This window comes from Anas platyrhynchos, chromosome 16 (assembly GCF_047663525.1).
Source record: "Anas platyrhynchos isolate ZD024472 breed Pekin duck chromosome 16, IASCAAS_PekinDuck_T2T, whole genome shotgun sequence".
NCBI classification, from domain to species: Eukaryota; Metazoa; Chordata; class Aves; order Anseriformes; family Anatidae; genus Anas; species Anas platyrhynchos.
Window position 1 is genome coordinate 8270362 of NC_092602.1, and position 12802 is coordinate 8283163.

General features: G+C 38.1%; 1 protein-coding gene across 11 annotated transcripts in view; it reads left to right on the plus strand.

Moving 5' to 3' along the window:
* Positions 1–12802, plus strand: part of DEPDC5 (DEP domain containing 5, GATOR1 subcomplex subunit) — a 46551-nt gene that overhangs the window by 897 nt on the left and 32852 nt on the right. For all 11 annotated transcript variants that reach the window (XR_011803709.1, XM_027469685.3, XM_027469689.3 and 8 more), the window contains exons 2-18: positions 349–466; positions 1233–1320; positions 2053–2099; positions 2571–2656; positions 3425–3508; positions 4170–4219; positions 4897–4966; positions 5332–5410; positions 6358–6419; positions 7929–7998; positions 8370–8442; positions 9066–9169; positions 9385–9459; positions 10326–10460; positions 10941–11002; positions 11107–11180; positions 12356–12425. Coding sequence is in view for 10 of the 11 variants with exons in the window: in XM_027469685.3 (XP_027325486.1) it covers positions 409–466; positions 1233–1320; positions 2053–2099; positions 2571–2656; positions 3425–3508; positions 4170–4219; positions 4897–4966; positions 5332–5410; positions 6358–6419; positions 7929–7998; positions 8370–8442; positions 9066–9169; positions 9385–9459; positions 10326–10460; positions 10941–11002; positions 11107–11180; positions 12356–12425 (1287 nt within the window). In the remaining variant the exon portion in view is untranslated. The remainder of the gene's footprint in view (positions 1–348; positions 467–1232; positions 1321–2052; positions 2100–2570; positions 2657–3424; positions 3509–4169; positions 4220–4896; positions 4967–5331; positions 5411–6357; positions 6420–7928; positions 7999–8369; positions 8443–9065; positions 9170–9384; positions 9460–10325; positions 10461–10940; positions 11003–11106; positions 11181–12355; positions 12426–12802) is intronic.

Here is a 12802-nt window from a genome sequence, read left to right on the forward strand (position 1 = left end):
CAAGAGCGCACAGTACAGGGACGAAAACAGAAGATACAGTTGGTAGTGGGTGTGAGTCTGGGTGTTCACTTTACTGCATTTAACACAGGGTTAGGAATTTATCCTTGAAATACAAAAGGTAGATCTTTAGAGAGCAGTGCTAGCTCTGATAGCAGTGCTGATAGAAGAGACATAATTTCTAAGCTTTTAGTTTGACATTTATTAAACTGTATAACGTGTCGTCAGCCTTTCGAGTGTGGCGTTCTTGACCATGTGGTGATACAGTACCCTTTGTTCACACACAGAGTATACAGAATAATTTTGTAATAACAAGATGTTTGTCCATGTTTGTTTTCATTTCCATATTAGATATGCAAGATGTCTTCAACTGTTTTTACTCAAAGCAGCTGAGAAGAACTTGAATTCAAGATGAGAACCAATAAGGTGTACAAGCTCGTCATACACAAGAAGGGTTTTGGAGGCAGTGGTCAGTATCTCGTGGCTCTTAACAGTGTGACCAGTACTTTTTTACTTCAAATCAATGAACCGATTTGCTGATGCTATTAACAAAATGGTGAAGGTGGAATTTTGTTGTAGCAGTATCACCAGCCAGACTGTGGAAGGCTCTTTTCTAATAGTAAGGTAGAATAAAATTACATTTATTTGTCAGAAAGGAATGAAATTAGACCTGTAAAATAAAATTGCTTCATCCTATTTCTTTCCCTTTTGTTTTGTTACTTGTCTTTTAACCCTGTATTTCAGTGATTCGTAATTGACATGTCTGTCACTCTTAGTTAATGAATTATTTTGGCATGTAGGTAGGTATATGGTCAGAATTTATGTTTCTGTGAACTTAGAATATCATTTAGTGATTGTTCTCTAGTTGTAGGCTTAAAATCAGTGTGTTACTTAAGCTTGCTAAAAAGATTCTATAGACACCTACTTTCCTGCTGGTGCTTGTGATATGAAAAGTACAAAAGAATATTCTTCTTGCCTAGGAAAGGCCTGCTCTTTTGCTGAGCAAGTCTTTTGTGAAAGTCCTGTGATTTGAAAGTAGTTTTGGTCACAAGATTGGCCAGACTGCAGTGGCTGCATAGAGGCCATATTGTGTCGTGAATGTGGCGCATTAGTGATGTGTTAATCCTGGGCTAGTGAATTTATGTTGAGCAAGCTAGTGTGTATAAATGTGTAAGTATCTGTGTTTGCTATATATTTGTTAACTGTAGTTTTCTGCATTCATTTATATCTTGAAGATGATGAACTGGTGGTGAATCCTAAAGTATTTCTTCAAATCAAGCTGGGAGATGTTGTGGAAATTGCACATCCCAATGATGAATACAGGTGAATTCTCTTTTTGCTACTATTTGTTAGTGGAGTGTGGTTAGAATGTTGAAAGGGCATGTTCATGTACAGCAGCTCCTAGGTTTACAGGATAATTTTCTTGTAGAAATTTAGAGGATAAAATTCTTTTGGACTTGGATAACTTTGCTTCAGGAGGTTGCCACGTTTGTTTGTTTTTTCTTCTAAATAAAAGTAAAGGGGATAACTGTAGTGGGAGCTCTTCCTCCAAGTTTGTGCAATTCTTTGTGTTTGTTGTTTGCTGACCTTTCATAGGGCAAGTAGCACCTGAATGTGGAGAGGTCAATTACGTCTATTTTATTCATAGAGCTGCTGTTACCTAATGATTAGTCTTCCATTCTATAGTATCTCCTAGGCAAAATTAAAACTTCCTTGTTTGCTATAAAAACACGAACCTTCATTGTGAAGCTGCTCATATTGCAGCCTATGTCTGAAGAGTAGGAGTATATCTGTATGAGATTCTGAGATCTTGTGTGACTTACTTCCCCATTTAGAGTATCATCTTTACCTAAAGAGTACCTTATAGTTATAATAGGAAGAACATCTCAGGGTGACAGGCAGAGAGCATGGTGTATTGAAGCTTTCCAAAAAATACTAATGTTTCTGTTTAGCCTATCTCCTGCTCTGTGTTACTAAACAGTTTTGAAAGTGATTTATCCAGAGTAGACTGTTGGTGTCTCAACTCATTTACCTTTTTTCTTTCTTGCATGCTAGCCCCCTGCTCCTACAAGTGAAGTCACTGAAGGAAGATTTACAGAAAGGTAAATCTCTAGGCTCATGGTATGCGTAGTAAAATCACAGACAGTGGTTGTGTGATTGGACTGTATCTGTGATTGAGTAATGCACGTACTTCAGCTTGTTAAGATCATGGCTTTGTCTGGTTAGGGATGGAAGGATTATCATTTTTATCAAAAAGTGAAGAGCCAACTTTAAATCTGCTTTTGGTTGAGTTAATGTGAGGTAGAGTTTGAAAAAAGCCTTCAATTTTTGTTTCTGTACTGTTTGAATGGCTACGTGTCTTTTCTTCTTGCAGGAATTAATTCAGACTAAACTTTTCACTTATCTCCCCTGCTTGGATTTTAATGAATCTTAAATTGGGCAGTAGTTGAAAGAAGTTGTCTTTTGCTAAGGCCCTAAGTTTTCACACCAACCTATATTGCTTTTGTACTTGCAAATCACCTGGAACCTTTTCCATAAGTTCTTTTTTCTGTCTTTTCTCATTGTTGTGGCAGAAACCATAAGTGTAGATCAGACTGTTGCACAGGTATTCCGTCTTCGGCCATACCAGGATGTCCATGTGAATGTTGTTGACCCAAAGGTATGTGGTTTTGAAACTTTTCCTATCTGTCCTGTCACTTAGCTCACATTGGGGCTTTGTGAATTTCTGTTTACAGTAGTGTTGTAAAAAAGGCCTTTTTTTTTTTTTTTAAAAACTGAAATGGATTTTGCCCTTCTTTCCAAAGAAAATAAGTTTTGCGCAATTTCACTATTTGTATTTGTTATGGGACTCTTTCTTCTCTCCCCACCATCCCCACACTCTTGAAGTCTATGCACCTGCTTGATAAAAATTTAGAAATTTTAACTACATTTACACTCCAGAAATTGAAGGTAAGCAAGCAGAGAGAAAGGAAACTGTAAGTGCCCCAATCAAAAGAAAAGCCATGGCATGGATTTGCGTTATTTCACACCAGAGAACCTTGCAAGAGAGGCATCTCTTGTAGATGTCCAACTAGCTAAAGGGCTTCAGTCAGTTTACCTTCAGTACAAGACAAAAACTTGCAGAAAGCTAGGTTTCCTTAATGTTATGAACAATGGAACTCATTTGTTCCCCTTGTGCTTTTAGTTTGCTTTGAGAGTTGTAGAACAGGTAATCCTGGTGCATTGTCTTGCAGCTTGCAGATGTTCCAGCTACATGCATAACTCTGGTGGTTGTTCTGATGGGGTTTACTTTTTGTGTTATGTCTGTTAGGAGTATTGAATTGCTCTAGAACAGCCCTGACTGTGCATTGGGTTCTTAGCGGAACAATTGAAGGGTGCTGTATTAGAAACAAACAGTAAAATTTAAGCGCTTCCTTTTGTTTCCCAGGACGTGACCTTGGACTTGGTGGAGCTGACTTTTAAAGATCAGTATATTGGGCGTGGGGATATGTGGCGACTGAAGAAAAGTTTGGTAAGGCCTATGCAGTCCTCATGTGCAGGGTTGAGGAGGTTACGTACATTTTTCTTTCCTTGCTGTAAAAGAAAATAAGCTTTTTACAAAATAAAAAAATAAAAACAAAACAAAAAAACCTTAGAACAGGACCAGTGTCACGAACTCCTGAGGAATGAAAGCTTTAAGTAGGACATTAGAGTTGGAGAAATAAACATAAATGTTATAGAAAATAATAAGTTCCATCATTTCCTACTCTGTTGCAGTGATTTTAATTACTGCCTTGGGTACTGAAATGCTGCTGAGAGTTTTTTCTCATGTTCTGAATTTTAGTGATTTACTGCCTTTGGAAGGAATTAAATCCAGCTGTTTTTCAAGTAGAAGTATGCTAACGTACCCTCTCTTGGATGATACTGCTTAATAATTAACTATCAGATTTTTTTTGTTTCTGTATCTCTGAAGAGCAGTCTTCGAGTTTTCTAGGGACGGTGAATTAGAGAAATGATTCCAATCAAATTTAGCATCTGTTAAAAACTATTTTCCATGCTGCCTAGAAGAGGTTCTAGTTTAAATGTTTTTTATGGCAGAAGTCTTGTGTTTGAGCATTTTCCATTCTTTTGCAAATCTGTCTGCTCACTCCAAGCCTAATGTTCTTTTAACACCTGTAATTGTTCTTTCTTAGGTCAGCACATGTGCATATGTGACCCAAAAGGTGGAATTTGCAGGTATCAGGTCAGTGCATTATGTGCTTTATGCCTGGATATAGGAAAATACATAGAGTAACAGAGAAATCTATGCCCTAACTGGCAAGCATAAAGATAAATGCTTTAAATGATGGAAATGTTAAAAATACTTCCAAAGTCAGTGAAAAGAATATATTGTCAGTGAAAATCTACAGCTGCCATTCCTCTGAATGCATATTGTTACTTACGACTTCAGATCAACGATGAGCATCTTCTGTGAAAAGTCAGTTTATTGTTCTCTTAATCTTCTGCAGACTTCTCTCTGCAGTGTGGGGGTGGGAAAGGCTTCTGTCTGGTTTGGGATGGAAGAAACTAATGATAGGACAGCTAACCACACTTGCTGCTTCTGGTGAATGCCAAATAATTTTTTGGTCACCTATTAGAATATTTCCCTCACTTCCCAAAAATTAGTAACAGCTCAGAAGGGGGTTGCTTCAGTTGCTGTTGAGATGACAAAGGGACAAGCAAGTGTGCAGATGCAGGAGGGAACAGCTGTTTAACATCTTTTTGATTAAAGATGGCTTTCTATCTGAATAAACTTCTACTCTGCCTTCAAGTCATTCTTGAATGCACAATTTTGGTACATCCTTTATTTACTCAAATGTTGATTCTATAGTCTTCAGATTCACTCCAGCTAGTAAATATTATGAACTCTTTTTCTTCCAGGGCACAAGCAGGTGAATTGTGGGTTAAGAGTGAGAAAGTCACTTGTGGATACATCAGTGAGGATACCCGGGTAAGATTTCAGGGAGTAGGGGAAAGAAAGTGTTTTTTGTGTGTGTCGTCCCCCCCCCCCCGCCTTCATCCCAAGTTTCTTGTAATTCTGTCTTGCATACTGACGTGTTTGGATCATTTGAATGACTGTGTTGCAAGTTGAAAAATTACATCAAATTCAGGAGAATGAACGATGAGAAAATTTCAATGTTTTTTTCATTGACAGCACTAGGAATTACTTGGGCTGTTGAAATGCCAGTTCCTTGGTGGGGAAATACCTGATGATGCAGTGGGCCCAGTCATATAAGTTATATGGTAGTTAAATTGTGCATTTGTTACTTTCAGTGAATGTACCTTGTTCAAAAAAGATCTTTCATTCCTCTGCAGGTGGTCTTCCGCTCCACTTCTGCCATGGTTTACATTTTTATCCAGATGAGCTGTGAAATGTGGGATTTTGATATCTATGGTACGTGGTTAACTGGCTTGCCTGATTGTGAATGGCAGGAGCTATCCTTTCTGTCTGTATTATGAAACTGCTGTTATGATGTATTTCTGCCACCATTAGAAAACTAAAATGTTCTGCTTTTGGCTCAGACATTGCTCTGAAGTGTGTTATGGTGTCCTCTTAGACTGTTATTCACAGTGCCATGCATTTCTCTCTCATGGTATTCCAAAGTTTTCCTGTCCTTAACATACAGTCTGGGTTCTTTTATCTCAGTCATTAATTCATGGGGGCCAACTGACTACAAACCTAGGAAATGTTTTCTGTGGATGTGAACATGTTTGGTGATGAGGGCAGGGGCAAGCCTGTATGAATCCTGAAACCAGAAATGAATCGAAGTCCTTTGCAAAGAGGGCCTCAGTGTTCTAGATTTCGCTTGATTTTGGCTTAGCCAGGATGGAAAAACACTCTTTTAGGCCAGGTGGAGCTAGCTAGAAGTATTTAAACTTCAGGAGTTGAGAATGAGCCACTTAACTATGTCATTGTCCTGTGTTTTTTGTTTTTTTACTTGGCTTAATATTTAGCAAACCTCTCACCCCTTCCTTTGACCATGTGCTTAAGCATATGCAACTGGGCAACTATTCAAAGCTGAGCAGGGAATCAGTTGTAAATACTGTTCCTAAAAGACAGTACAGATGCTTACCCAGCATGTTGCAAATGTGTTGGGAAAATGAATTTAAAGGTCAGGTCCTTTTTGACAATACAACAGTTTTGTTTACATCATCTGAAACAGTCCTGCTTTTTAATCCTTTTTGCTCTCTTTGCTTTAGTAATATTAGCATTCAGTGTGCACACACCAAGATATTTTGCTGTGATTCTAATAAAAATAACTTGCCTAGAATCGTGGTATTAAACATACCCCATAGTTGAAGTAATTGCTGTTTGATGCTTTGGGTGTGTTTACTTTGCAGGGGACTTGTACTTTGAGAAAGCTGTGAATGGTTTCCTTGCTGATCTCTTCACAAAATGGAAGGTAAGTAGTTGCTTTGTTCATCCTGTTCTGAAAGAGCAATGCAGTGCCATCCTAATGAACGCACTGGTCTGCCACTTTGAGGAAGACCCAGGCTGTGTCAGGCAGTGGTAAGGTTTATGAGAGATGGCTCCTGGGCATCAAAAGAGTGGTTACTGCAGGTAAATCATATGTGCCAAGTGTCTCCACTACTGATCTGTTGTATCTGCTGTGGTGTTATCATGCAATTGTTTTGGTTTTGTGGTGGGTCTGTGACTGGACTTAAGTCACTAAACGTGTAATACAGTTGTTCATGGTTGTGCAGTGATGCACAAGTCTGTTTTACACAATCTTAATTGTTCAGGATTCAGTTCTGAATGCTTTCCTGGTATTGTGTAGTTTGATTAGTGTTGCTATAGTTTAGCGTGGGTGGGTTCCAGGCTGTAGTGTATAAGCCACTGATGATACACAAACTCCTTGGAGGTGAAGGTCTCTTTAAAAAAAAATAAAAAAAAATAGTATCAACAACAACAAAGCCTCCGTGTCTCTTACAGCTGAACAACAAAGAGCCATACCCTGTCTCATGACCTGGCTCAGAGCAAGGTACAACTGCTGTTAGCAGTCCTGCATTTGAGGAGAGGACAGAATTGGTGACTGAAATCCTTTCAGCCACAGAGCTATGGAAAATGTCTTAGGCAGCAGGCTCCTGCAGACGTAAATAAGAGAACTGTAGTAGTACTCAAGGCAGATACAAAATCTGCAACCTATCTGCAATCTATGCAAAGGACAGTTCGTGATGGTCCCAAGCGTCAACAAGAGCAACAGATTTGTCCCTTTTTTCATTGTGCCCTTTTATTCATTTCCTCCATTGGAAAGTTACTAGGAGCCCTGCGTGATATATCTGTAAGACACCTCTTTTTCTTGTGGTACTAGTATACAATTTTGGTTATGTGCCTGAGCATCCACGGGCTCACTCAGACCAAGGATTTTCAAGCTTTTCCTTTCAAGGGGATGGCCTGTATGCTCTTTTTAGCTCATCAGTTCCATTGTGTGCATCAGCACTGTTAAATGTTCAGTGAGGTTTTAACATTTTATTTCTCTGGAATTGTTAGGGGTATCTCTCTGAGCAGTAGCAAATAAGAGTATCAAATTGCTGCAAGTGGTTATGTTTATGTATTCAAACAAATTGAGTCAACTGCATTTTTTTACACACAAAAAAATCTTGTATCCTGGCAACTGCAGAGAGGAGTTTCTTTAAAGAGAGTAATTAAGGGTGCTTCTTTTAAATACAATATAGCCCAGGAGAACAGAATTGTCAGGACAGAGCATTATGTTACTTAACAGAGGCATATAGGCGTATGCAGTACTTCTGCAGATGTATAAATACAGCAATCCACTTTTTTCTAGGTCCTAGGTGTGAGGGAAAGAGGGTGTTACTATTTGTGTATCTAGATGTATCCATGCATGGGTGCACAGTTTTCTCCTGAGTGTGATGTGTAAGGTTTTCTTTTTTCATGTATTCTTCCTGGACAGGAGAAGAATTGCAGCCATGAAGTGACAGTTGTTCTATTTTCTAGAACATTTTACGAAGCAAAATCTATAGGTAAGTAAATTATATATTTTCATGTTACTATTTTTAACCTTTCCCTTTCTCTCTTGAAAGGTCATCACTGGCTGGCAGTGACTTTTTTTATGCTTTTTTTTTTTATGCCCATGTCCTACTAAGCACAGTGGATACACAGCCATTCTCCTGACAGTACTGCAGTGAAAACTATGCATGGAAGATTGTGGCAAATTTTCTTCCTCCTACTCATGCTGTCACATTGTTTTAAAACCAATTTAAATACTGTGTAGGAGATATAATATTTATCAGAGTTACTCTTTTTTATAATGTAAAAAAGCTCCTCATTAGAAAAGACAAGAGTTGCTTCTATACGCGAACATAGGATAAAATTATAACTGCCTCCATTTCAGATGAATTTCCTGAAACACACCGTGCATCAATTCGGCAGGATCATGAGGGAAGATTTTATGAAGATTTTTACAAGTATGTCTTCCAGTTCTTTCATCTCTTGTCTCTCAGTGTATGGTCAACCCTTGTGGAGAATATCAAGTTATTAGCTGTAGGACCTTGCTAAGAATTAGGAGTGTGAAAAACATCTCTCTGAAACTGACAGCGCATTGTTCCGCCTGTGAATGCACACTCATGTTTACTAGGTTAGTCTTGCACTTGCATGTAAATATTGTATTGTTTGCATCTTACTGGAAATGCCAGTGAACCTAAAAGTTCTGTAGTGTCGGGAGTAGTTTTTGCGTAAGGCTTGGTAAGATGGAAAGAGTGCCATTACTGAAAGCACAGTTTTTTTCATGTAGGTGCTGTTATATCTTTAGCTGATGGTCACAATAAATGCAGCTGTTGAGGCTGTCATTTAATTCTAAACTTGTTAAGTATTTTACCACTTCGCAGAACAGTGACATTACTTAATATGTGATGTTCTAAATGTTTTCCTGTTTATAATCAAGAGATTAAAGTCTTCTTGTTATGGATATGCCCAGCTTTGTGTGCATCTATTCCTTAACTACTACAAATACACGGTAGTTCTAAAATGCTGCCTCGTTGCTTCTATGTAGCTTCCTTTCATGATGCTTACTAAATTGTGGTCTTTCTAGAGTTGTAGTTCAGAATGAGAGACGAGAAGAGTGGACCTCATTGCTTGTGACCATTAAAAAGCTTTTCATCCAGTATCCTGTGTTGGTACGACTAGAGCAAGCAGGTAAAAGAATACAATGCTTTTATTCTCTTGCTTTTTTTTTGTTTGGTTTGAAAGCACCCAAGAAAGTTATTTTGCATGTATCTTTCTGTGAGATGCACCAATTCAGCCTGTAAATTGTTGATGTAATAGGGCTTATTTCAAATGCAGTTTTGTTTTTTCAAGAGCTAGTTTATACAAGAATGATAATTTTTTTTTTTTTCTGAATGCTTGTCCAGAGGGCTTTCCTCCAGGTTACAATTCTACATCAGCACAAGGGAACTACCTGGAGGCCATAAATCTTTCATTCAATGGTAAGTTGTGAACAATGGATGAAAATGTACAGAGGAGGAACCACTAAAGTAGCTTTCAATAAATGGGTGTTGACTTATCTTGTTAAGGAACTCTTGTCTGTTCCTTAACACCAAGTAAAGGAGCGAAATGTTAAGTGGTATAACTATCATTTTCTGCCTCAGAAGAAATTGTTTTTTAATGACTCTCATAACTAAGAATTGGGTAGTTTGGGCTTCAGAAACCATTTACAGAGCCTTGTTTGGATGAAACTTTTTTCTTCTAGCTGTTTATTTGTATGCCAACTTCTTGCAACAGAAGTTGGTATTTTTTATTTCGTAAGCCTTTCAAAAGTGGGTTAGAGCAAATGTGACTTTGGTGAATGAAGTTGATCCATCTTTTTAGCAGGGAGGTGAATTTGATGGGATTTCCAAAGATCTGCTCTTCTGTGATTCTTTACATCTGATATCTTTCTGTCCTCTTAATGGCTGTTCTGTTACTTGCATGAGACAGAGTACAATATGTTACTTAGTGATTAGCAATGAACTTTACCTTTTTGGTTTATGATGTAGGTTTTTTTTGTTTTCAAGATTTTTTTTTGAGATGTGTTTTTTTTGTTGTTGTTGTTTTTTTGTTTTTTTTAATATAACACTAAGCATATGAAAAAAATACTCATATTGATGTATCCAGTTTCCATTTTCTCTTCTGCCCTAACTACTATCTCTTACCTGTATCTATATTGACATTTATTGGTTGGACAATGCTACATTCAATTACTTTCACTTTTGCATGGGTTTTGTGCAATTTGCTTAATCCTGGTATTAGTAGTCACCTCCTTTGCTCTGAAAACTACAGCATCTTTTTCTTGTATTTTCTGACTCTTTTTTAGTGTTTGACAAGCATTATATAAACCGGAACTTTGATCGGACCGGCCAGATGTCTGTGGTTATCACACCTGGTGTTGGGGTGTTTGAAGTCGATCGCCTCCTTATGATTCTAACCAAACAGCGGATGATAGACAATGGTAAATAACTGGAGACTATTTGCAATTTTTATGAAGGCTAATGGTTGTATTTGGAAAAGCTCTAGCCTTTTCTTGCTCTGAAAAAGTATGTGTTGTAACTTTTGTACTCTGGAAAAGAGGGGTTACAGCTGGAAGGCTTGTGTCCACGCTTTGTATTGAAATGGCTAGATTTTTAGAGAAGTTGGGGGTATTTATTTGTGTTTATGATAGTGGAGCATTTCATCAGTCTGTGCAGACCTTCCTCTTGCAGGATAATCCTGCACCTAGTTTAGAAGAAGCACTTCTTATATGTCCCCATTGGCACTGTTGGTCTGCAGCCATACCATGGGATTGCTGGTTACCATTTCCGTTTTCAGTATGATTATATTTTTAAATTTGGTATGAATACAAAGTGGGGGTTCACCTCAAGTTGGCAGTCTTTGGATTAGCACATCAGTCCTGTTTGGAGGATAGCTGAACTCTACTGTTCTTTGTTTACAGGGATTGGTGTGGACTTGGTCTGCATGGGAGAACAACCACTGCATGCTGTACCACTCTTTAAGGTAATGCATCCTTCTGTTCCCTTCTCTGTTCCTAGTAGAAATGTTACTGCATTTGTGAATAGATAGACACAACTAGTTGCTTTGCCTTGGAATTTCTCTTACAGCTCCATAATCGCTGTGGACCTGGGGATTCCAGGTTGGGTGACGACTACAATATTCCGCACTGGATAAACCATAGGTAGGTAAACGCTTAAGGTTCCTGAGAAGATACCAATCTTTTGAAAACATTTCTGCTGTGCTTTCCTCTCTATACATCTGTTGAATTCTTTCTTCTTCCATAGCTTATTTCCTCTGCTCTGCTTGCAAAGCAGAGACAGATATTACAGTAGTCTTGCATAAGTAGGAGTATTCTTTTAGAACTCTGGTTGTCAATGCGGTATGTAAGAGGTGATAGGCAATTTGCAGAGGAAAAGGTCTTAATCTTAAGCTCTCTTTCCAACTAAGTTGTAGCCTTAACTATGCTCAAAGTCAGTCAGGATGCTTAAAAAAAATACTGTCACTTCAACTAAGCTGGTTATTAGTGAAAGTAAATACATCTCAAATGAACAGTTATGGGTAAAGAGAATGTGAAAACATGGGTAAATGTTGGAACAGTTACAGGAAACAAGCCTAATTTTACTTTGCTTTACTCCAAGGCACGGTAGGTTTTCTTTATGCTTTCTGTTAAACATGGTGTCATAATACTCTCTCTTCTCCCTACCGACAGAGATCAGGGCTCAGAATAAGAACTACTTCTGCAGTCCTTGTTCTGCAGTAGAACTTTTCTCTGCCTTTTAATAACTCATTTTATATGCATGCATTGACTGACTGTCCTGACCAATAATCATTCAAGTGTTGCTTATACCCAGTCTTTTCAAGTAGTTCGAAGGCATCTGGTCCTTGTCTAAGATGAAAGAGGCGTTTGAAGGCTTTGTAGAAGGGCAGGATTTAAAAGATTCAGATGACAAGAAACAGATGTTAAAGAATAAATTACTTCAAATGGGTGGAGGTCCTTAGTTTTCAAGAAATTGATGTGACTCATTACTGTCATGTAAATTAGGGAAAGAGTCGTGTGAACTGTGCAGTACTGTATGGATAGTGAAAGCTGATATCTTTCAGTAGAAAGAGGAAATGAACTGGGGAATGCAGATATCAGCATATTAGGAGGAGGTCTAGACTGAGGTTGTGTGGGAATCATAGATTCTCTCTAGTTAATCATTTGCCAGTGTTCTTCAGATGTCATGTTAGGCAAAGAGAGGTATCCTTTTTTTTTTTTTTTTTTTTCATTTAACAGCTAGCTCAAAAAGCTATGTAGTTAACCAGCCATGTTCAATTCCTAGAAGACAGCTGAACCACTCTGTCTTTCCATTTCAGTTTCTACACATCCAAAAGCCAGCTCCTATGTAACAGCTTCACTCCGCGGATCAAGCTGGCAGGGAGAAAAGTAGGTGTCTTTCTGATTATCTTTTCTTCATACTAGCTTGTCAGATCTTTTCTCAGCCAAGCATCAGAATCCTTCTAGCAACAATGGTCACTAAGTTTCTGTGTTTAAGAGACAGTGCAAACAAATTTGTAAAGGATTGTTGTAGAGATTGTGAATGAGGGACTGGTTTCTAAATATGTATAATTTCTAGGATTAAACTATTTGAGAAATGTTTTAGCCAACATAAAAATAGTTTAGTGCTTTAATGGCAAACTCTGTGGAGAAGAGGAAGAGTGTTGGCAAAGATGTTTTACACTGTGGTTTGTGACCGAGTATCAGTATTTCATACTTAAAATGTGTTATGGCTGTCTCACAGGGTAAGCTGGATAAATTCTAAA